General features: G+C 50.4%; 1 protein-coding gene across 3 annotated transcripts in view; it reads left to right on the top strand.

Moving 5' to 3' along the window:
- The window catches only part of MLXIP (MLX interacting protein), a gene marked incomplete at its 5' end in the record, with an annotated part of 60,058 nt that overhangs the window by 26,809 nt on the left and 8,381 nt on the right, over positions 1–24,868 (top strand). For 2 of the 3 annotated variants that reach the window (XM_082667310.1, XM_082667312.1), the window contains 10 exons: positions 15,596–15,702; positions 16,365–16,450; positions 18,217–18,306; positions 18,733–18,774; positions 19,126–19,297; positions 19,956–20,045; positions 20,619–20,710; positions 21,674–22,328; positions 22,760–22,881; positions 22,983–23,199. In XM_082667310.1, the coding sequence (XP_082523436.1) occupies positions 15,596–15,702; positions 16,365–16,450; positions 18,217–18,306; positions 18,733–18,774; positions 19,126–19,297; positions 19,956–20,045; positions 20,619–20,710; positions 21,674–22,328; positions 22,760–22,881; positions 22,983–23,199 (1,673 nt within the window). The remainder of the gene's footprint in view (positions 1–15,595; positions 15,703–16,364; positions 16,451–18,216; positions 18,307–18,732; positions 18,775–19,125; positions 19,298–19,955; positions 20,046–20,618; positions 20,711–21,673; positions 22,329–22,759; positions 22,882–22,982; positions 23,200–24,868) is intronic. The other variant, XM_082667311.1, reaches the window with a different exon arrangement.

Raw genomic sequence — 24,868 nt, 5'->3', positions numbered from 1 at the left:
TGGAACGTCTCTTAGGGGAAGAGGGCTGTGCAGAGTTTTTTATTTGTTTGTATTGCTTTTTAAAGTCCCCCTCCTCAGAGATAAGCCAGAAGTCTGTGGTTGTGGTGGGGTGTTGCAGACCTTTCTGGTCCCTCTTCTGCTTAATGGTAGCTGGTGTTACCCTAACACCCCTCTACTATGGGTGCCTCTCAAGTGTATTCTTTAGGGCCAGCCTCTCCCTTTCTGGGGAGGGGTACAGTTCTAGACCCTATGAACTGGAAAGGAAGTTGGAGTAAGCTAATTCAGTTCTCTCTCATCTAAAAAAGGGAAAGTGAGGCCAGGGCGAAGAAATGACTTGTGGAGCAGAGATGGCGTCACATTGCTATTCAGTGTCAAAACTGGGGCTGCAGCGCTGGGGCCTGCCACCTGGTTTTGTCTTGTTAAGTTTCTATTAAGACCCTTCATTTTCATCTAGGTGTCTTCTCTAAAATGAAGCAAGCCTGGAAAAAGTAACAATCAGTTAATTTACAAAGCCCTGTGGTCTGATTTTGAATGTTGGGGGGAAGAGAAGGGAGGTGGAATGTGGGGGGAAGATAAACCGAGAACAAACGGACAATAACACATCCATGTGAGAGTCTGGAGTTCAGGCCAAGGGGAATTTCAGTGTGCATGACGGGGGGCGGGGCTGAGAGGGGAAGGGACTGTCAGGGGGCGGTACTGACGGGGGGAGGGACTGTCGGGGGTGGGGGAGGACTGATGGGGCAGGGACAAATGGGAGGGAGTGCCGGGGCAGGGACACACAGGGAAGGGGCTGACGGGGAGGGGCTGACAGGGGCAGGGGCTGACGGGGGAGGGCCGCTGGAAGGGTCCTAGAAGGGTTGGGAGGTGTGGGCCGGGCCAGGGGCTGGAGTGGGGCTGGGGGGGCGGGGCCCGAGGGAAGAGGGTTTTCGCTGTGGAGTTCCCTCAGCACCGACTGTGCGGTGGCGTTTTGCTGGGCTCGGGGGGGAGGTACTGGTGAGCAAAATAGACGGAGTTGTTACCCCCCCCCATGGAAAATGCAGTCGGTTGTGGAGACACACTGTCAGCAGACACACACACAGGCAGTCGCAGATTGTGGTAGGTACAGGGTGTTGTGAGAGGTCGTAGCCAACTAACTCATTTACCTTGAGAACCATCCAGGAGGGAGACAGGGAAGGTGAATGAGGTTCTTGTTTAACCCAGACACGTGCAGCTTCGGGGCTCTACTGGGATGAATACGCAGGGATTCTCTTCTCTCTAACAAGCAGGGCAACCCCTGAAGGAGTCTCAGTGGGGGAGAGAGATGAACAGATACGGGTTGTCCAGGTCATTCTGGCCTCCTGGGTGGGTGGGTAGGGGGGGAGGCAGGAGGGGAGGAGCCCAAAGAGGAAGCCTGGCGGAGTTTGGCAGGGACCCGTGTACACCCTGCCTCCCGGCTCCCCCTCCCCTAGCTTTTGCCCCACACCACTGAGAACCTCCGGACACCGCAGGCCTGTGGTCGCCTGCCTGTCTGTCATTCTCCGGAGCATATAAGCTCCACGAGGCTAGGGACTTGGTTTTGTTCACTGCTCTGCACCTAGGACAGTCCTAGATAACAGATTTGGGTGGATGAATCAGGGTAGTGTCACAAAGAAAGTGGTATTTGAGCCAGATTAATCTGGCTACAGTATTCATGCTGTGTATAGCCCATGTGCAGCCTGAAAACGTTCTAGTTCTTACCATCAACCCGTTTCTGGTGTTAAGCACTGTTTTACACAGGGCATTATGGTAGGTACTACAGAGAATTAACGATTGGCTTCAGCTTCTGGCCCCAGAAAGGTTAGAATTTGTTAGGTGTACCCAGAGCAACTTCAGTTAATTTACCCGTAATGTCACTGTGATCCTAGTTACGTTGTCAAAGTTATTGTCAAAGGTTTGAAGTTTCAAATTCAATAAAGAACAGATTCCATGGTTTTTTTTTAATAGCCAACGTTGACTTTTAAAAAAGGACCCAGTGCTTTTTAAAGCCTATTTATAGGTCTTGGCTACCCGTAGGATGTTACCTTATCCTTTGAAATGCATCAGACAGCTTCCGATTTCTCTGCCTTTTAAGTAGGTTATGTAGCTGGCGGTGCCTCAAAAATGGCTAATAATGGTGATACTAGCAAAGTTGTTTCTTGCCAGTCTTCCTAGGAACTCAGAAACATTTGCAAGCGTGATCTATTTCTGTTATATCTCTGGCAGCCAGTTTCTTGACTCCAGGTGTGTACTCTGGCCGGAGACCTCTGTTAATTTACTTCCTCTTTACACCAGGTGTCGGAGATGGGGTGGAGTTCTTCCACTCTTTACATAAAAGTCTTAACCTTGGTGAATACTTGAACCTATTAATTACCTTTTCCTGTACGTGGATGAAAGTGCTAGGGAAAGGCTGTATTCTTTGCAGGTAGTTGGTTATTCCTGGTACTGAATATAATAGAAACCTCTCACTTATATCTGTGGGTTGGCCACTTTGATCCGGGTGAGGGTGGCAGTTACCATATCAGCTGCGCGTGCTGTGCTGAATACAATAAAGTGTGAATAGTGCTTGTGTTTGGGTGTGTAACTATGTGATTTTGTTTTGTTTTGCTGGCTTCACTTTTTAAACTTTCTTTTGACATTATTCTGCGTATTATGATTAGAGATGCGAAGGACGTTTATGAAGAAAATTACAGAAGACAGCTTCAGGTTTTTAAAAAAACCTATTTTTAAATAGGTTAAGTTGTTCGAATAAGTAGAGAAACATAGGCCAGTCTAGGATGGAGATGACCCAGCTGGAATGGTCAGTGGTGGACACACACTGTGTAGTGTATTTGTTAAGTGCAACTCCAATCAAAATGCCAGAATAGTTTTCTTTTGAGATTTGACAACGTGATTGTAAAGTTGGAACATGGAGGAATAAATAGGCAAAGATTCTAAAATTTGTTTTAAAAAATGATGGGGCCAGGGACTTCCCTGGTGACCCAGTGGGTAAGACTTCACGCTCCCAGTGCAGGGGGCCTGGGTTCGATCCCTGGTCAGGGAACTAGATCCCACATGCATGCCACAACTAAGAGTTCACATGCCACAGCTAAGAAGTCCACATGCCACAACTAAGAAGTCCTCATGCCTCAACTAAGAAGTCTGCATGCTGCAACTAAGAGCCGGGGCAGCCAAAATAAATAAATAAAATTTTTTTTAAATGCTGGGGACTAACGCTACCTAGGTAGTAAAGTGTATCACAGATTTATAGTTATTAAATCACTGTAATACTGAGACAGGATTTGACACGAATCAGTGATATGAGGCCCCAGAACAGACCCTAGTGTATATTATAATTTAATATATGTTAATGGAAGTGTCATAAATTAGTGAGGGAAGATGAGATAATCAGATAGCCTTTCGGAATTTATTTTGGTGAGCTGTATAAAGAACTAAATTGATTTTTCCCCCAGATGAGTCAGAGTTAAATGTAAAAAGTAAAACCATTTAAAACATAGGCACAAAACACCAAAAGAACTGGGGTGCTCAGAAGTGGTCCCAGGTATTATATATGAGAATGTGGTGTATGATGGCGATGGTTTTTTAGTCTAACAGGGGAAGAATGAATTACTGAGTGAATAAATAGGTGGGAACCATTGACTGAAGCAGGATCCCAGTATCTTCATGAAACCAAAACAACTTTCAGATGGAGCAAAGGATGTAAAAGGTGAAGCTATGAAAGAACTAGAAGAAAACATAGATAAGTGTTTTCACAGTCTTGGGATGGAAAAGCCCTTTTAATTATGACACAAAAGATAGAAACATAAAAGAAAGGACTTTAAAATTTTGATTGCATTAATGAACAATGTCAACTAAAACAATAACAACAAAAACTCACCATACATTAAAAAGCTAAGTAGAGTAAAAAAGCGAAACAAAGCACATCAGAAATAGTCGAGGCAAAGATAAATAGTCAAGACGGACACATTAACTCTGCCATGTGTGTGGCAGACATGTCCACCAAATTAAGAGCTTTCAAACAACAGAAACCGAGCAGAAGACATGCAGACAGTTAACATTAAAAAATCCAATGGCCAGTAAACATAAAAAATACTAATAAGTGGGAACTAAAAATTAGTGATCTAAATTTTTGTTTGTAAGATTAGCAGACACTGGGACTTCCCTGGTGGTTCAGTGGTTGAGACTTCGCCTTCCAATGCAAGGGGTGCGGGTTGGATCTCTGGTCAGGGAGCTGAGATCCCACATGCCTCAGGACCAAAAAACCAAAACATAAAACAGAAGCAATATTGTAACAAATTCAATAAAGACTTTAAAAATGGTCCACATCAAAAAAAAAATCTTTAAATAACTAATTTGAGTAATTGTTTGGGGAAGTAGGTACTATTCACTGCTATTAGGAGTGTAAATTAGTATAAACCTTGAAAGATTCTTTGACTATTACAAAATTATAAATGTACAAATACCCTCTGATGCAGCTTTCCAATTTCTAGGAATTTATCTCACAGAAACAGTCGTGCAGTTGCACAAAAATGTAAGTAGCAGTATGGTCATCGGAGCAGTATGTTTATAATAGTGAAAAACAGAAACAATGTATGTCCATTAATATAAACGAATCCTATTTATTGAAAAGTGGTTAAGTAGATTGTGATAAATGTATATAATGGAATATTTTGTAACCAATAAAAGCTGTATACAACTATAATAAGATGTCCATGACCGTAAGTGAATTATAAAACAAAATAATTCCATATATTTAAATACTTTTTTCATATGTTTTAATCTGAATAAATACACACATATATACATAATCTAATAAATATATATTGTAAGGATTTAGGGCCAACTACAAAGTGGCAGAGAGTAGTCCACAAGACTCCCTTTTTTTTTTTGGGCAAGTGTCGCAGCTCGTGGGATCTTAGTTCCCCGACCTGGGATTGAACCTGGGCCCACGGCATAAAAGCGTGGAGTCCTAACCACTGGACTGCCGGGGAATTTCCCAAGACTTCCCTCACTTCTAACACCAATTGCAAGTTCCCAAAACCATCCTCAGGTTCTGTAATTGCTAGAAGGACTCACAGAACTCACTGAACACTGTTATGCTCATGCTTACAGTTTATCTCAGGGACAAGATTCAGATTAAATCAGCCAAGGGAAGCCATGCGTAGGGCAGAGTCCAAGAGGGGTCCAAATGTGGTGCATCTGGTTGTCCTCTCCCAGTGGACGGCGTTACCTCCCTCCGGCCACGATGTGTGATGCTGTCAACCAGGGAAGCTCACCTGAGTTTTTGGTCTTCAGAGTTTCTATGGGGGCCGGATCACTGTCTGTGTGGCTGGCCTCTAGTCTCCAGACCCTCCAGAGATGGCTGATACCTTTAGTCATGGGTTCCTCTGGAGATTAGAACTGACACCCCCTGCTCCAGAGCCCCCATTGTAATTACATAGTGAGGTTGTCCTGTGGCCAAAGCCCCAGGCAAACGCAGATACTCCTGTTGGGCAGGACATTCCAGCGGCCTAGAGGTTACCCCTCAGGAGATGAGGGCAAGGGCTAGACTTCTCTTTGAATAAGGTTATTTCTTCACTACACAATGTTATCACCAAAATTTAAACAATAGTGATCTCAAGGTGGTGGAATTGCACGTGACTTTGCTTTTGTTCTTTGTACTGTTCTGTGTTGTTTGAATTTTCTTTCAATGTGAGTATATAATTTATTTAAAAATCAGATAAGACTAAAAAGGCTAAAAAAGAGATTAAAATGAAAAGTAAATCTCTGGATAGGGTGGGTGGGCAGGCAGGGAAGCAATAAAAGAAATTCTAAAGACCAGTAGATATGACTACACAAAAATATAACCTACTTATTCAAAGACATGCTATAAAAAGAAGTAAAAACCAAAACCTAGGGGAAACATTGGCAGAAATATCACAAAGCGTTAATATCATTAATATTATAGTATTACCAATATAAAATAGCAAGAAAAAAACAACTGACACTTCAACGGATGGTGAAAACTGAATAAGATCTGTCGTCTAAGTAACAACGTTCCCAAACCTGGTTTCCTGGTTTTGAGGTTGTGCTACATCTAGAGAAGGTGCCACCACTGGGGAAGGCTGGGCAAAGGGTCCATGGGACGCTTTGTACTATTTTTTTTTTTACTTCCTGTGAGTGTATAATTATTTCAAAATAAAAAGTTTTTTAGAAGACAGAGGGCACAGACAGCTCATAAAGTAAAAGAGACACATAGCTAATACGCAGATTTTTAAAAGCATTTTATTAACAAGTGATGCAGTTGAAGTGAGACACCACTTTTTCCCGTTGTAGGCCTGGTCCCATCCTCAGTCTAGAGGAGTCGGGAACACCCTGGGTTCTGGATTCAAGTTTACTCTCCTGGCAAATAGACATATGGTTATGGCTTTAACTGGTGCCCTGCCCAGCATCTCTGCTCCTGCCTGAAAGGCCAGTGGTGGCTCGAATCGGACAGGAAACTCCAGGCTTTAACGCTCAGGAACATGCCCAAGACTCAACTTCAGTGTTCAGCAACATGCCCCAGATTTGGGCAGCACTTATTCTGCACCAGGCCCAGTCCTTTCACGCCTCCTGTGGTCCCCAGCTCTCCTGTCGGGGAGGGGACATCGGCACCCTTTTTACCAAAGGCGGGGCTCTGACAGCTCCCGTTGTCACCAGCCCAGAGCCACTCTTTCCCACCGCCACTCTCTTTCCTCATTTGCTTGGGAATGGTGTAAGCATGGCGGTGTCTGTCCCCAGGTGGGAGGCTGGGACACGGGAGGGAGCACTCCCAGCAGGGACACATGTCACTGTCCTTCACAGTCAGGGCAAAGGGGGTCACCGCTGCGGCTAGCCTGATTTTGCCTCTTTCAACTCCGTCATGGTGCTCTAATTTTTGATGGTCATATAAGTGATTACTCCCTGCTTTTTACACAAAACAGACAATCACAGTCCTCACAAACATGCTCACACATGTGAGCAGACGCACACCTAGACACACTAGCACACCCACACACGCACTCTCTCACGCACACACCATACATACCACACACACACACCACACTGTACCCACATACCCACACACACACACATGCATGCCCCACACACAAACCACACGCACACACCCCTTGTCAGCAGGACAGACCTGGAATGAGGACCTTGGGAGCCCACATTCCTGCCTTGCTGCCAGCGCCCTCTGATCCTGCTTCTCCAATACGACTTTCTTTGAATGTTAAAAAAGAAAACAAGATGCCAAGTGACCCAGGAGGAGGATGAATTTGGGGTGCAGGAGAGAGGACCCACGCCTGGGCATGGGAGCAGGGCCTGAAAACCTCACAGGCTTTCTCCGGGTGGAGACTCTGCTTGGGCAGGTGGCCCAGGGCGGAGGGCCCGTGGCTCCAGGGCGGTTCCATTGAACACCGTGCCCTCCTCCTGCCATGCCGCTCGCAGGGCCGCTCCCCACGCCGTGGCTCCTCAATGAACCTTTGTCTGTCTGGAGCCTGTTAGTTTTGGCTCCTAGCAGCCTGTGGAACCAGGCCCAGATCCCAGGGAAAGCCAATAGAGACCGCTCTTTTGAAGAAAAAGAATCGGAGTCCTGGAATAGAGAGACCAGTCTGAGCATTATTCATCCAGTCACTCATGAAAGAAACCACTTATTAGCTATTATCCTCATATTTGGATCTGGTGCACAAAACTGACTTGTATACAAGTTTTATATCTGCTCATGTGATTAATTTCCTTCCCCAGTTAACTAGAAGCCCTATAAAGTCTTGGACTATACCTGGTCTTTCTCCCTTGTTTATTTTGAAAAAATAATACATTCCTGTGTTATATTTAAACACTAAAAAAATGGTAAACAGTGAAAACTAACTCTCTGACTGAGCCCCCTTAATTTTGCGATTCAGCTCTCCAACGGAAATCACTGCTTCACTGTTACCTGTTTCTTGTGTATCTTTCCTGAGAGTGACTGGTTGTCTTCCTCCCTCCTTCTCCCTCCCTTCCTGTGTGTGTGTGTGTCTGTGTGCATATCTCCCTGCTGCAAATACAAATGGTGGCCATTCTGTATATCTTGCACCTTGCTTTTCTTTCTCACTGAATACATCTTGCAGATCTTGCCTGTACATCAGCACATATAAATGTGTGTTGTTCCCAGCTTTCTGCTCCCACAAACACTACTGCAGTTTAATGTCTTCTATTTATGACTTTGTGCCCACGTGCAAATGCGTCTACAGACTCAACTCCTAACAGTGGAATCGTGAGTCAGAGGGATGTGGCTTTGAAATGTTGATAGACAGTTGCCCGCTTGCCCTCCAACAAAGGTCACAGTTGTTTTTGCCCATCATCATGTCCCCAGTGCCAATGTAATGATCAGACCTCTCTCCCTTAACCAGAATTCTGAGCCGATTGGGAAATAAAACTGGAGTCAGTTCACACCAGCACTCTTCACAGTGGCCAAAACGTCAAACAACCCAAGTGTCCATCAGCAGATGAAAGAATAAACAAAATGTGGTCTCGCCATCCAGTGGAATATGATGCAGCCATAAAAAGGAAGTACTGATACATGCTACAATGTGGATGACCCTTGAAACTATTGTGCTACGTTAAAGAAGCCAGACATAAAAGGCCACATATTTTATCATTCTGTTTATGTGAAACGTCCAGAAGAAAGAAATCCATAGAAACAGAAAGTAGATTAGTAGTTGCCAGAGGCCAGGGGGAAAGTAGTGGGGAATGACCGCTAGTAGGTACAGGGCTTCCTTTGGGGGTGATGAAAACAGCACTGAAACGAGGTAGCAGCTATGGCTGCACAGCATTGTGAACGTACTGAATGCCACTGAATTGTACATTTTTAAATGGTCAAAATAGTAACTTTTATGTTACATGTATTTTACACAACAAAAAAGATTCAGCAGATGCTGGCTAAATTATTCTCCGTATTGTTGATCAAGCTGAGGATGTGGCTTATAAGGGAACCCCAGACTGTCTTTCCAGGCAGCCCGGGACTAAGAGAGGCCTCCCTGACCCCAGGCTCTCTCTGTAGGAGCAGAACAGGAGGGGCCTGGGCCCTCAGTGGGCAGCTTTCCCACAAGAGGAAAGGAGAAGGGCCTGGCCCCCCATGTCAGTGCTGCTTTCCACACTCCGTAGCTCACCCACTCCACCTAGCTGGGAGGGAGTAAGGGGGAGACAGGCCTAGGAATGTTTTTGTTTGTTTGTTTTATTTTATTATTATTTTAAAAATTTATTTATTTTATTTTTGGCTCCATTGGGTCTTCATTGCTGCCTGTGGGCTTTCTCTAGTTGCGGCGAGCAGGGGCTACTCTTCGTTGCGGTGCGTGGGCTTCTCATTGCGGTGGCTTCTCTTGTTGCGGTGCACAGGCTCTAGGCACACGGGCTTCAATAGTTGTGGCACGTGGGCTCAGCAGTTGTAGCTCGCGGGCTATAGAGCACAGGCTCAGTAGTTGTGGCACGTGGGCTTAGTTGCTCTGCGGCATGTGGGATCTTCCTGGACCAGGGCTCGAACCCGTGTCCCCTGCATTGGCAGGCGGATTCTTAACCACTGCACCACCAGGGAAGTCCAGTAAGTATCTATTCGAATTATAGTTTTGTCTGAGTGTATGCCCAGGAGTGGGATTGCAGGATCATATGGTAGTTCTACTCTTAGTTTTTTGAGGAACCTCCATACTGTTTTACATAGTGGCTGCACCAATTTACATTCCCACCAACAGTGTAGGAGGGTTCCCTTTTCTCCACACCCTCTCCAGCATTTATTATTTGTAGACTTTTTAATGATGACCATTCTGACTGGTGTGAGGTCGTACCTCATTGTAGTTTTGATTTGCATTTCTCTAATAATTAACGACGATGAGCATCTTTTCATGTGCCTGTTGGCCATCTGTATGTCTTCTTTGGAGAAATGTCTGTTTAGGTCTTCTGTCCATTTTTCGATTGGGTTGTTTGTTTTTTTGTTATTGAATTGTAGGAGCTGTTTATATATTTTAGAAATTAAGCCCTTGTCAGTCACATCATTTGCAAATATTTTCTCTCAGTCTGTAGGATGTCTTTTTTTTTTTTTTTTCGGTACGCGGGCCTCTCACTGTTGTGGCCTCTCCCGTTGTGGAGCACAGGCTTTGGACGCCCAGGCTCAGCGGCCATGGCTCACGGGACCAGGTGTTCCGTGGCATGTGGGATCTTCCCGGGGCACGAACCCGTATCTCTTCATTGGCAGGCAGACTCTCAACCACTGCACCACCAGGGAAGCCCTGTAGGATGTCTTTTTGTTTTGTTTATGGTTTTCTTTGTGGTGCAAAAGCTTATAAGTTTGATTAGATCCCATTTGTTTATTTTTGTTTTTATTTCTATTGCCTTGGGAGACTGGCCTAGGAAAACACTGGTATGATTTATGTCAGAGAATGTTTTGCCTGTGCTCTCTTCTAGCAGTTTTATGGTGTCTTGTCTTATATTTAAGTCTTTAAGGCATTGTGAGTTTATTTTTGTGTATGGTGTGAAGGTGTGTTCTAGCTTCATTGATTTACATGCGGCTGTACAACTTTCCCAACAGCACTTGCTGAAGAGACTGTCTTTTCCCCATTGTATATTCTTGCCTCCTTTGTCAAAGATTAATTGTCCATAGGTGTATGGGTTATTTCTGGGCACTCTGTTCTGTTCCATTGATCCATGTGTCTGTTTTTATGCCAATACCACGCTGTTTTGATTACTGTAGCTTTGTAGTATTGTCTGAAGTCAGGGACGCTTATGCTTCCTTTGTTCTTTTTCCTCAGGATTGCTTTGGCAATTCTGGGTCTTTTATGGTTCCATATAAATTTTAGGATTGTTTGTTCTAGTTCTGTGAAAAATGTCATGGATATTTTGATAGGTATTGCATTAAATATGTATAGTGCTTTGGGTAGTATAGGCCTTGGAACGTTTTGCCCGTGGGTTTCCAGGAAGCATCAGGAATGGTGAAGAAGTATTGCCTCACAAGCAAATGTGGTTGCATGACCAAATGAAAGGACTCCACCACTGTCTGGGCCCCACACCGGTAGACCCCAGAACTGTTGCCTGCTTTCTTTTGGAGAGATGGTCTGGCCAGGAATTAGGACCTGGGACCTAATCCTACCTGGGACCAACAGAACCCCAAATTCCCGCCCCAGTCTCACTCTCCCCCGTTCTTCTTAATTCCAGCTCCTCCCTGTGCAAGGCTTGCATTTTAATTTTCATTCCAAAGCAGTCTCTTGCCAGACCTCTGAAAAATTCAGTTTGCTCGTTCCACCCAATGGCAGTTTTGAGAGAGACTTTTGTTGTGCTGTAGACTTCCTGCCCGTGTCATGAACCTGTCTTCTAGGAAGGGCTGCCGTGGCAGGGTGGGGATGAAGGTTTTTCTTTATGGAAAAGTTTAGTACTCAGTAATTCCATATTTAATCGCACCTCCCACGTGCCAGGCACTGTGCTGGGATGAGTCAGACCCAGACCCTGGCCTTCCCAGAGTAAGACTGGGAGAGTGGGGGGTGAATCAGGGTCATTGTTCTGATCAGGAAGCTGGTGTGTGTGTGTGGGTTCCCAGGCGTTTAAGGAGGTGGGGTTGGGAGGCAAGGCTGGAGGAGATCTTGCCAGTGGTCTTAGAAATTTTGATAATGTGTTTCTGGTAACACTTTATTTTATTTTAAAGATTTTTTTGATGTGGACCATTTTTCAAGTCTTTATTGAATTTGTTACAATACTGCTTCTGTTTTATGTTTTGGTTTTTTGGCCCCAAGCCATGTGGGATCTTAGCTCCCCAACCAGGGGTTGAACCCTCACCCCCTGCATTGGAAGGCAAAGTCCTAACACTGGACCCCCAGGAAAGTCCCAATGGTAACACTTTAAAGAAGGAATATGGCAGAACCCTGAGTTAGACTAAGAAGTATCCCAATCAGCCGTGTCTGGAAGCCGAGTGAAGCTGGAACGGGGCTGAGGGGAGCAGGAATCCGATCATGGCTGCTTTGTGGGCGTCCTGCTCAAGGGAGCTCCACCAAGGAGCCGCACGGTCCCTTTTAGAACTCTTTGGAGCAGCCTTTCCTGTATGTTCCGTGGGAAACTAGACTTGGGGTACCTCCATAGAAAGGGTCCCAGTCCTTGTCTTCGGATGTCTGTATAGGGAATGTCTCCTCACCCCGTTGAAGATTGACAGTGACATCAGCACATCAAAGGCTCCAGGGAGCCCATCAGTAAGGAAACGTCTCTCCACCTCTGCGGGCACTTTAGGTTTTGGCTTTGGTTGCAGACTTACTTCTTTGCGTTGGTTGAGCGCCGCCTGTTGGCTGTTGAGATATTACAGAAGCCTCAGTTGATGGGTGATAGCAGTTGGAAATAAACATCAAGGAAGAGGGAAACATCCCAGCAGTTGAGGAGGAAGAAGATGAGAAGCCCAAACTATACCCTATCAGATTTGGTTTCTAGCCTCCAGGGTTTGATCTCTCTCTGAATCTTCCCACCCGCTTCGTGGTAAGTAATTGAAGCTGTTGCCGTTGTCTGACTTCTCTGAGAAGATGCTCTATGCTCACATCAGCCACTTTGTCTTAAGTAACAAAGCAGGAGTAAGGGTGGGTTTATATTAAGCCCGGTGGTCAGTCCTTAACAGAATGTTGCAGGGGACTTCCCTGGCGGTCCAGAGGTTAGGACTCTGCGCTTCCACTGCAGGGGGCACGGGTTCGATCCCTGGTCAGGGAACTAAGATCCCACATGCCGTGCGGTGCGGCCAAAAAAAAAAAAACCACAGTAACGGAACGTTGCAGGACTCCAGAGTTTCTCCCCACAGGAGTCCTCGTTTTCCATCCCATCTCTTCTCCTGCTTCTGTCCTCGGCAGCTGTCTGCAGGTGGCAGATGCCGGGTCAGGATTCTGGTCCTGCTAGACACACAGAGAAAGTGGTGTTTGAATCCTGGCCTTCAACATAAGGAAGCTGTCAATTATAGAGAAGTTTTGTTTTCCCTTAAGGAAATAAAAAAGTAGGGAGGGTTTTCTGTTTTGTTTTGTTTTCTTCTGGAACAGGCAGGAACACCCTGCCTGGCTAGACAGCGGGTTGCTGGAAGATCTTTCAGAGGAGGGGAAAGAGGGTTGGTTTGCCCAGAGGCGGGACCAATATACTCTGGTGTATACTCTGCCCTCCAGACTGGCCTAGAAGCATCCCCCCGCCTCCCCCTCCCCCCAGCTCCTGCCATTCTGGGTGTTTTCTACGGCCTTGACCAGACCTGTGTTGCTGTCCTGAGGGCTGTCAAGCCAGGCAGAAGGACCAGCACAGGCCTTTCTGCCTCTCCTTGGTTTAGCTGAAGTTTTCTCATCCTCTGGGCCTCAGCTGAGATGTTACCTTCTCCAGAACGCCTCTTGTGACTGCTCAGGCAGGGTTAGTTATGCCGACTGTGTTCCCACAGCCCTTTGCTCTTGTTCGAGGCACGCAGCACGTAGGCAGGACTCATGCCTCAGCAGCTCATGTGCTCCATGAGGGCCGGGACCTCATCCGCCTCACCCATCCTTTTCCTCCCCTCCTAGCGTGTGCACGACACACAGTAGGTCCTCAACGCTTGTCGAGTGAGTAGATGGACCCAGGCCTGCCTTCCGGGCCCTGAGGAAGCGAGTGGCTCTGCAGCTGTGCGGGGGTCAAGGCTGACCTTTGCCCTGGTCTCTGCTCGCTGGTGTCGAGAGGGGTCCCGTGGGTGTCACCTTTTCTTCCTGTGGGGAGGAGGCACCCCACGACAGTGGTGGCAAACACGAAAGAGAGGACTTTTCAAGTCAGGAAGTGTTAAAAGCCAGGCCTTCGGAAAATAACTTAAATCCAGATCACTGAGGTGGTTATTAATAGCTTACCTTTACATTTTACCTTAGGGTTTACCTGTCCTGTGTGTCTAAGAACGTGTGCGTGTGCGTGTGCGTGTGTGTGTGTGTGTGTGTGTGTGTGTGTGTACATTTAATCCTTATTAAAACACTCTGGAGGCAATGGTGTTATTGTAATTTTACCCAGGAAACTGGTGTGTCAGAGAAATTAAGTGACTGTGAAAGTTCACAGCCAGTACGCAGTCGTGCCACAGAGGCTCAGAAACACTGGGCTGCTGGCTGTTAAACGTAGGTGACAGCTGGGGTGGAAGTGCCTTTGGACCGGGGAGAGGTGGGAGGAGGAAGGCGTGTGACGGGCTCGAAACCCCTGACCCTTTGAGCTGAGGTGGCTTCTGTCTGTCTGTCCCTCAGATTCTCAAAGGACTTGCTGTGACGTTTCCTCTGGGGGTGGGTCACAGCCTTCCTCCAAAGCCTGGGCCAGTGCTGGGTTGACTTGCGGGGGGGGCGTGAGGTTTGCCAGGTGCACCGCCAGGGGCTTCTGCTTGATAAACCAGGTGTTTGGGTTCAGGGAGTGTTTATCGCTCAGGCAGTGCGTCTTTGAAGACCCCAGATGTTGTGACTGCTTGTCACATGGAATTTCTGGGTGGGTTTGGAGAAGGGGCAGGGCTGTGGCCTGCAGTGATGTAGAACCCACAGAACCCCCTTTGTATGGACCAGTGACCGTGCCTTGCCCATCTCAAGCCATCTGAAGAGGGGAAGCCCTTTGCCAGCTGCTCAAAGGTGGCTCCTGGCACAGCCCTTGAAAAACTAAACTATTGAGAAGCCTGTGCCACCAGGCAGCATTCCTTGCCTGCCGTTAGCTTTGTTTTCAAGGGCCGTTTAAGTCATTCAGTGAAGAATTATTACACGAGCCCCTGCCCTGTGCCAAGTTCTGTGCTGGGTGCTTCAGATGAGGATGCCGGAAGGGCCCTCCCCTCGAGAAGCTGCAGTCTAGTGGCAGGAGGTGTGGGGACACATTGCTACACGGGGAGTGGATGAGTGCTGTCTTTGAGGTGTGAACAGTGCTCAGGGGTCCTGAAGGGATTGGCGGCAGCCTGGGAGAGGCCGGCGCCGGCTCGGAGGGGATGATGTTTGAGCATCATTTGGAAGGATGAGTGGGTGGCCAGGGGCAGAGAGAGGTCTGTGCAGAGTGAGGAACGCAAGCACAGGGGCCTGGAGGCAGGAGAGGGCCCCGCAGGTTCTGAGGCCAGTGGGACATTTGTGTGCCTGGACTGTAAGTGCCTCAGGGGGACTGGTGGCAAAGGAGGTGGCCGAGACCAGGTTCAAGCGGGCTGGCTTTCGTTTGGTGGTCAGCAGATTTCTTTTTTCCTTCCCCCAACTTTACTGAGATAAAATTGACATATAACGTTGTTTAAGTTTAAGGTGTACAACGTGATGATTTGATACACGTATGAGGCAAAATCAGCAGATTTTTAACTTTTAATTATGGAAAATTTTAAAGATATTCGAAAGTAGACAGAATAGGTTAGTGAACCCCGTGTAGCATCACCTCACTCCAGCAGTTACCAACCCATGGCCGATCCTGATTCCTCCATACCAACACCATTGCCCCCTGTACCCCATCCGTATCACTTTGAAGAAATCCTAAAGTGCCTTGTGTATCCTATCAAGCCTAGCCTGTGGCTTGCATGGGTTAATCCAGAGTTTTGAGGCCTGGAAGGATTGGGAGGCACTTTGTGATTTCATTCCATTTTCAGAGAAACCACTGAGTTTCCCCTCTTCATTGTACCTTTCAGTGGGAAGTTGGTGTCTCCGAAGTGGAAGAATTTCAAGGGCCTGAAGCTCCAGTGGAGAGACAAGATCCGGCTCAACAATGCCATCTGGCGGGCATGGTACATGCAGTGTAAGTGCCGTGTGGCTGGGCCGGAGACCCTCCAGGTTCTGCCACCAGGAGGCCTTTGCACCTCGGGGCCCCGGAGCCTGCTCTTGTAACATTGTGTGTCAAACAGAAGTCTCTCTCGGGCCATGTGCGTCCAAATCCGAGTGAACTGGACCCTTATTGCCATCGGCACTGGGGGCCCAGCCAAGCGTCTGCAGGAGGCAGAAGTGTAGGCCGATTGCTCCCAACCTAGTGTGCTCAGTGTTGTAAAGGCAGAGGAGGAGGGACGGGTGTACAGCCGAGAGGTGACATTTGGAGAGTAGGGGAACAGTTCCTATTTTCAGCAGGTCTGAGACGATGCCGGCCCAGGCCGCGTCCTGTGTCCAGCTGGCTTGGGTACAGGTGGGTCTGGTGACTTCTACAGGAGATCGGCGTGCTCGGGGTCCCCTAGGCTCAGGCCGGTGTTTCTCTTGATCAGCCAGACTCCCTTTCTTGCCCACACATCACTGCCAGACTCTTTTCCTTGGACCTGGACCCCTTTATTTCCCTGAAATCTCATTTTCCAAGGGAAGGAGAAGGAAAGAACCCTTAAGGGTCCCCCCGAGGGGCGGGGTGTGAACAGAAGAGGCGGAGCTCCTGCGGGGGTCTCTGCCGCAGTGACGCTGTCTCACCCTCTCCCCGCCCAGATTTGGAGAAGCGCAAGAACCCCGTGTGCCACTTTGTCACTCCGCTGGACGGCTCTGTGGAAGTGGACGAGCACCGGCGGCCAGAGGTACTTGGCATGTGATGGGCCCTCACTCGGGAGGAGGTGACTCACAAGGGTGGGACCGAGGGCTCTGGGTCCCGCAGAGGGAGGACGCAGGACAGGGTGCTGGGGCTGTGCTGTCCTGGCAGCTGTTTTGACCCTGAGAAGCAATGGTGATGCGGAGGGCAGGTGGCCTCTGACACCCCACAGAGGCTCCCGCCTTCTCAGACCGGGCTGACCCAGGGACTCAGGGGGGTCCTCCAACCGGGACTTACCCTCTACTTTCTTTTAATGTCAGTATTTCTCTGGAAGTCAACGGGGAGGGAATCTTTTTTTCTTTTTTAAAATTTTTATTTATTTTTGGCTGCGTTGGGTCTTTGTTGCTGTGCGCGGGCTTTCTCTAGTTGCGGCGAGTGGGGGCTACTTTTCGTTGTAGTGCGCGGGCTTCTCACTGCGGTGGCTTCTCTTGTTGTGGAGCACGGGCTCTAGGTGTGCGGGCTTCAGTGGCTGTGGCTCGCGGGCTCAGTAGCTATGGCTCGTGGGCTCTAGAGCACAGGCTCAGTAGTTGTGGCGCACGGGCTTAGTTGCTCCGCGGCATGTGGGATCTTCCCGGACCAGGGCTCGAACCCATGGACCCTGAGTTGGCAGGCAGATTCTTAACCACTGTGCCACCAGGGATGTCCCACGGGGAGGGATCTTGACTCCTTACAAGGCAGACATCTTTAACTCTTAAAGAATGAACTCGAGATCTTTATATACTGAGAGGGAAAGATGTTGAAGAAATAGTAAATGAATAAAAGCAAGTTGCACAACAGTATTGGAGTATCTTCAGGTGAATTTTTTAAAGCGTGTGTCTGTGTGATTGTACATGCATAGGAAATGTCTTGAAGGATATACAGAAATTGTTTCCTCGTGGGATTAGAGTGAGGAGGAGGAAAGACTCTTCTTTCACTTTTTACTCTTCTGCATCTTTTTAGCTTTGTCCAAGCATGTCGCACTGTTACCATGAAAAGGGGAAAACTTGGAAAGTAACCTAATGAAAGACAGTTGGGAGCCATAGGACATGATCTGGTGTTAGTATTAAGGAATATCACTTTTTTTGGTCTGGTAATAATATTGCATTATTCACGGTGAACATTCTTCACTGTCAGAAACACACAGTGAAGTATTCTTGGGTGAAATTATGTGGGATTTATGATAGGATATCTGGGACTTGCTTTAATATTTTCTAGCCATTAAAAAAAATAAAGGAATCTGAAAGTGAGGTGGGCTCTCGGAGGCCGTCGTGAACGCCTCGTCACCAGAGGTCTTCAAGGCTGCTGTGGAAGGGGCTCCCCGCCCTGCACAGTGGGGAGGCTGAACTGTATCTTAGAGGTCACTTTCCACCTGAACCTTCTGTGACGGACTGTTTGTTTTCACCCTTTGGAAACGTGGCGGAGGCTAAGGGCATTTGAGAGCTAGCCTGGGTCTCTGGAGGTTCTTCCAGCGCCGGGAACTCTGTGCTTCTCCCCTGCCAGGCACTCTGTCTGACCCCTGCTCCGGTCCAGCCTCCAGGACCTGGGCCCCCGAAGCCCCCTGGGTTATCGTGGGCCATGAAATGAAAGCTCCCCTTCACTCAGAGGCCGGGCGTGGCCCAGCAGAGGCAGGACGCACTCTGTGGACGAAGCCGCAGGCAGGCAGCCTACTTCTCGGAGCTGGACTGCCCGGACCCGACTTCCAGAGACAGACACCTGCTTCTTGGCAGGGCGGCTCTTCCAGCGCCCCTGCTCACTCTGCCCTGCGTCTCCCCACAGGCCATCACCACGGAAGGGAAGTACTGGAAGAGCCGCATTGAGATCGTGATCCGGGAGTATCACAAGTGGAGAACCTACTTCAAGAAAAGGGTATCTGGCTCGGGCTCCAAAGAGAGCACGTTCAGGAAGCCCCGTAGGGGAGGGAAGAAGTGAGCCCGGATTCAGAACACTGGCCCCCAAGGCTGTGGCCCGGAGCTGGCCACCCCTCTCCTTGGCCCAGCATTCTAGCCCAGCCCAAGTGGTGGCCTGCTTTGGTCATGTGACCCCTTTGCTCTCAGTTTCTCCAGCTAGGAGCCAGGGCTCTTTATTCCACAAACACTGGCTGGGAATCTCCTCTGTGTCCAGCGTTGGCCTGGGGATGGCAGGGGCAGGATCCCTCTCCCCGCCCGCCTCCCAGAGAGAGAAGGCCTAGATGTTTCTGGAGGTTAGCCCCTTCCAGGAAGGAGAGGCCGAGGGCCTCGTCCCCTGCCTGGGCCCTGAGTGACCACCTTGGTCCTCTCTGTCCTTTCTCCGCAGCTCCAGCAGCACAAGGATGAGGACCTCTCCAGCCTGGCCCAGGTGTGTGAGCTTGGGGGCCATGAGGACCCTCATGGGACCCCTCCCCCTTTGACAAGAAACAGCAGTGACTTGGGTGGCCCAGCACTGCAGCAGCAGGTAGCCCCTGTGCACCCTGGGGCTAGAGGAGGGCCCCCCCCACCTCACGTGAAGGATGTGAAGGAAACAAGCCAGTTCTCTGCTGGGGGCTGGAGGGGGATTCTCCCTGCAGTTCTCCACCCCCTCACCTCATCTCTTATATGGGATCCCTGGCTGCTCTGTGAAACAGTACAGCGTATTTCCCTGATGTGATGTGCTGGGAACCCCTAAGTCACTCTTGTCCCTTTGGTTTGTCCTCCCCCCTGTCGGTGGCAGGACGATGACATGCTTTATTGGCACAAGCACGGGGATGGCTGGAAGACCCCAGTCCCCATGGAGGAGGACACGCTGCTGAACACAGACATGCTCATGTCGGAATTCAGCGACACCCTCTTCTCCACGCTTTCCTCGCACCCGCCTGTGGCCTGGCCCAACCCGCGCGAAATAGGTAACCCGCCCCTAGACTCTAGACTGGAAACGTTGCCTTCTCCACCGGGCCCCCAGGGCAGGCTCTGCCTCGGGGCCGTCCCTGAGCTGCTGTCGCTTGTCTAGGGTGAGCAGTGAGGAGAAGGGTTGACCAGCCTCCTTGCTGTGTGGGGGCCCCGTCAGGCCCGTGGTGCCACCGCCAGGGAACAGTGGAGGTTTGGTCTGAACCAGTTTCACATTTCTGATACTGTCCCTCAGCAGAGGACAGGGGCCTGGGGCGCATGACAGGGCCTGTGACTCACTCTCAGGAAAATCATTCGCACTCCTGGGCTGGCCTCTCACCTGGCAGCGTGCAGCTGTCCAGTTAACCCCTCAGGGAAGAGCCCACAGGCTGAAATTAGAACCTGGGGTCTCTGCATAGCTGCTCATGGCTTCTGGGGGGTGTCTGTTCCCAAATACTCAGTTTACCTTTCCTACGAAAACTCTCTTTCCTGCCCTCTGAGGGCGGACGATGCCCATGAACTGATGAGAAATCCCAGCCAGTGGCCTACGTTTCTCCTCGGAAGAATCTAGAATGCGAGCAGGGCCAGGAAGATGCATTCCAGGCCCTTAATATGTTCCTACAGCACATGGTCTGAGAAGGCAAAATGATTCCTCTGTCTCCTTTCTGATTCTTACAGCACATCTGGGAAATGCAGACATGATTCAACCGGGGCTGATTCCTTTGCAGCCCAACCTGGACTTTATGGACACTTTTGAGCCTTTCCAGGGTGAGGACTTGGGGCAGAGAAAGAGCACGGCTACCTGCATCTTCCTTTACCCAGGACAACGTGGATGTTGCTTCCCTGTCATAGAGGCAACTGTTAGAATGGACCAGGGAGAGGACTTAGAATTTTTCCAGAACTTTTTTTTTTTTTGCTAGTAGCTGCAAGGCCTGGAAAGTGTTTCTGGGATGTCGTTCTGTCTCCTCCTCCACGTCTCAGAGCCTCTGGTTTGGCTTTGACTGTAAGCAGTTCTCCCACTAGGCAGCAGAGTGCGCTGACGACACAGCCACCTCCTCGCCGTTTCCTGCAGTTAGAACTGGTCCTTGAGCTCCTGCCACTGTAAAAGCGGGTGCCACCCAGGCCTGGGAGTGTTTCAGAGGCCACACTGGTTGCCAGCCTGTGCAGCTCCAAGCAGAGGGCCTCCTTCTGCAGAGTTACCTCGTGGTGGGGGGGCGGGGAGATGCCCTCTAGCCATGGCATTCCTCTGGGTAAGGTGGGGTTCAGTGCCTGATTTGTTTGGGTCTTAATGCAGTGGAGTGATGGGCACAGAGCTCACAAGCCCCTGATGTTGTCTTTCAGACCTCTTCTCTTCCAGCCGCTCCATTTTCAGCTCCATGCTGCCTGCACCCGCCTCAGGGCCTGCACCAGATCACAACAGCCCACCTGCTCAGGTAGAGAGAACTTGGGGGAAGGAGCACCGGACTGGTCCTCAGACCTTTGCAGCCATAAGCAAAGTGCTAGGGGTGACTAGATCCAGCAGTGAACTCACATATAATGTGTAAAGAAGTTATCCTAGCCCTCCTTGGAAGCATCCTTAGGTGTCTGTGAGGTGGGAGACTCTATCAGTAAACGTATGCTCCTGCCTAAGGCCCAGATAACCTTGTGTGCAGCGGGCTCTGTCTTGACCAGTTAAGACTGGGCCAGTGAGACAGCAAAGAAAAACGCAGATCGCTAAGAAAAGGAAGTTCTGTGTATTTCTTTTACTTTTTACTCAGCACTCAACGCAAGTTGGTTACCAGCTGCTGGGACGGCTGAGCTGAGTGAGGCATGGCTCTCTGCCATTAAGAGACTCTCGGGCTGGTGCCCATATCCAGTTAGGCGCCCGTGACCTGACCCTCTCTCCCTCCATCTGGCTCCGTGAAGAGTTTCTCCTATAGAGACTGAGATCCGAACAATTGATTCCTTGTAGCGTTTCCCTTTTAGGAAGAGGTGACCTCTCTAGAAGTTGACATGTGAAACTGTCCTGGGGGAGCCTCGTGAGCAGCTGTGATCCAGGCTGCCCCTGCTCTGTAACAGAAGATGGCAGGGACTTTGGGGGGACCCCGCTGGACTCTAGAAACAAGATATCCCCAGGCCGAGAGCCAAGTGTGTGCAGACAGTCGCTGTGTCTGAGCCGTGTTATCACTGAGTTCCTAATGGAAACAAGACCCCTGCAGATGCCTGGGGAGACCCAGATCCAACCCCCGCAGATTAGCAGTCCCAGGGCTGGGAGACGTCGCCTCTGTCCCTTCTGCCCGGGGCATTGTCCCAGGCGCCGGGTACTGTGTCGGACCTTGTGGTGTGCAGCGCTGGAGAGTGACAGCGAGAAGTGTGACTCTAGCGTTCGTTCCTCACTTCTTCTCTTCCTTCCTTAGGAGAGCATCCTGCCAACCACCGCTCTGCCCACCCCGAGCCTCCCTGACGGCTTCATTGCACCCCCTGCAGCCACGGCCCTGGACCCCACGAGTGGGCAGGGCTGTGAACACACCTCCCAGCCGGGGGACCCCTTTCTCCAGCCTGCAGACTTAGGTCCCTCTGCACCACCACTGAGTGTCCCGCAGCCCTTCTTGCCCGTGTTCACCATGCCTTTGCTGTCGCCCAGCCCAGCCCCTGCACCTGCTTCCCCCGTCTTGCCATTAGGCCCTCCTCCCGCCACTGCCCTGAACCCCCCGACTCCCCCTGCCTTCCTGCAGCCACAGAAGTTTGCCGAAGTCAGCAAGTCGCCCCCTGTCATCACCCACACGGCCTCTGCCACCCTCACCCACGACGCCTCTGCCACCACCTTCAGCCAGAGCCAGGGCCTCATCATCACGACCCACTATCCCACCCCCTCCGTGTCCCCCTGTGGCCTGGCACTGTCTCCGGTCAGCCGGCCACCAACCGTTGGGCCTCCTCAACCCCGTTTAACTTTCGTGCACCCCAAGCCCGTATCATTGCCTGGGGGAAGGCACAAGCAGCCCCCCAAAATAGTGCCTGCTCCCAAACCAGAGCCCATGTCCTTGGTATTGAAGAATGCTTGCCTCGCCCCAGGTGAGTCAGGTGGAGGGAAGCAAGTGGGAATCTCCCCCTGCCCTCATCCCCCGCTGGGATGTTTCCCGTCCCCAGGCTTGCAAACTCGTGACACACACATCGTGATAGGAGACAGAAGGGTTATGAAAGACTACATGTGTAGATCTAGTCTATTTTTTCTATTCTATGTTGTTCTTTTAGTTAGTCTCAACCCAGTTTGAAAAAAACATGGTCCTGGTCATCTCTTTCCCAGGTCTGTAATCTGTCCCCTCCAAGGAGAAGCTGCAAAAAAGTAGCTTTGTCTCCATGCCCTGCAGCAAGGAGGTGACGTCTCAGTGGCAGCAGAGGGGTCGTGTGCTGCTCCTAGGCACCCCCGCCCCGCCCTGTGCAGCCTGGTCAGCCCTGGGGCCCCCAGGTGGGCCGCCACCCTCACCTCCCCCTTGTTCTGGCAGCTGCCTTTTCAGGACAGCCCCAAGCAGTGATCATGACCTCAGGCCCTCTGAAGAGAGAAGGGATGTTGGCTTCCACCGTGTCCCAGTCCAACATGGTCATCACGCCTGCTGCCATCGCCAGGGTGAGTGGCCCAGACAGGCCCTTAGCATCCTATAACCTTGGGTGGCCCTCACCCAGCATGACTGTGGTTGGGGGTGACCTCTCTCCCCTGTGTCCCCTCAGGCTCCTGGGGTCACAGAGTTCCACAGCGGCATCCTGGTGACAGACCTTGGCCACGGCACGGGCAGCCAGCCTGCTCCCATCTCCCGGCTCTTCTCTCCCAGCACAGTGCCGGACTCCCTGGTAAAGGGCGAGCAGGTCCCACCACATGGGGGCATCGCCCAGGTCCCTGCCACAGGTGCCAGTGAGTCTGCTGTCTGGTTGGAACGGTTGGGACCGCGTGAGTGGAGTGACGGGCCCGCTCTGGACTGGGGAGGCTGCCGATGGTGCCCGGGATTGACCCTGGGTTTCCAGGCCGGGTGGTGAGAAGCTGCCAGTGGCCCAGGCTAGGGAAACGCTCGGCAAAGGGCAGAATAAACCAGGGAAAGCAGCCGGCGCATTGCAGTGCAGGCAGTTCGTGTGCTCGCAAAGACATCGCTCAGCCTCCTTCAGAAAGGCCCGGCTCTGATGGGGATTTCCCTGGGGGTCCAGTGGTGGAGACTCTGTGCTGCCAACGCAGGGGGTGCAGGTTCATTCCCTGGTCAGGGAACTAAGATCCCATATGCCATGCGAAGTGACCAAAAAAGATTTTTAAAATTTAAAAAGAAAAAAGAAAGGCCTGGCTCTGAGCTGCCAGTTCTGATCCACAAAAGCGATTGAGTGGGGCTTCCCTGGTGGCGCAGTGGTTATGAATCCGCCTGCCAATGCAGGGAACACGGGTTCGAGCCCTGGTCCGGGAGGATCCCACATGCCACAGAGCAGCTGAGCCTGAGCTCCACAACTGCTGAGCCCGCGCTCTAGAGCTGCAAGCCACAACTACTGAAGCCCATGTGCCTAGAGTCTGTGCTCTGCAGCAAGAGAAGCCACCGCAATGAGAAGCCCACGCACCACAACGAAGAGTAGCCCCCGCTCACCACAACTAGAGAAAGCCCACGCACAGCAACGAAGACCCAACACAGCCAAAAATAAATTAATTAATTAAATAAATTAAAAATAAAAAAGGAATTGAGGGGTCCGCGTCGACAGTTTCCAGAAAGCCTGAGCCTGGTGTTGCCGTAGCCACAGGAGCCCCCGGCCTTGTCCGGCACTGGCCGGTCTTCCCCTCCCCCACGGTGTGCCGGCACCACGCCTCGGGAGCCCCCTTCCTTCCTCCCCAGCTTTGTCTTCCGTCGGTGAGGTGGCCGGGGTAGGACTGATATTGCCCAGTGACGTCTGAAGAGCTGAGAGGTCAGGGTAGATGATCTTCCCGAGGCTGTGCTGCTGCGGGTTGGGGAGAAGCCAGGTACTAGGTCGGAGGGAGACCAAGGTGTCTTCCTGTCTCAGGTAAAACCGTGGCAGCTGCTCCCGGCACCCTGTGCAGAGGCATCTTCCCGAGGTGGAGTGCAGGACACGAGGGAGAAGGCTTTCTACTTACAGGAGTCAGACAGGGACTTGTCCCAGGACAGGCTTTGAAGAATAAGGACCCTCATCTGGGAAGATACAGACGCAGACTGGCTATGAGTCAGGCCCTGGAATACTGTATGGGGCTCCGGCTCAGGGAAACGGCGCCGTGTCCACTGAGGCAGGTCCCCGGAGGTTAGAGCCTTGAGAGCAGGGTGGGGAGAAGAGCCGAGCAGAGGGGACTGAGCCTGAGGCATCTGTGCTGTGAAGCGGGACTGACCGGGAGGGTCAGGGAGGGGCTTCCTGCGGGTGTCTCTGGAGCCTGGGCCACAGGTTTCTTCCACCATGTTCTTTGTGGGTAAAATAGCGCTTTGGTTTTTTTTTTTTTTTCCTTTGGTTTTTTTAATTAAAATATGTCAGGGGTGGGTACAATTGAAAAAGGTGTGAGAAAACATATATGTAGAAATTAAAGAACAAAAAAAAAAAAGAACAGGTAGCCGTGTGCTCGCCACCTAGGGTGAGAACTACAG

The sequence above is a fragment of the Grampus griseus genome (genome assembly GCF_964374135.1).
Source record: "Grampus griseus genome assembly, chromosome: 12".
NCBI classification, from domain to species: domain Eukaryota; kingdom Metazoa; phylum Chordata; class Mammalia; order Artiodactyla; family Delphinidae; genus Grampus; species Grampus griseus.
This window is presented reverse-complemented; position numbering and strand designations above follow the sequence as displayed.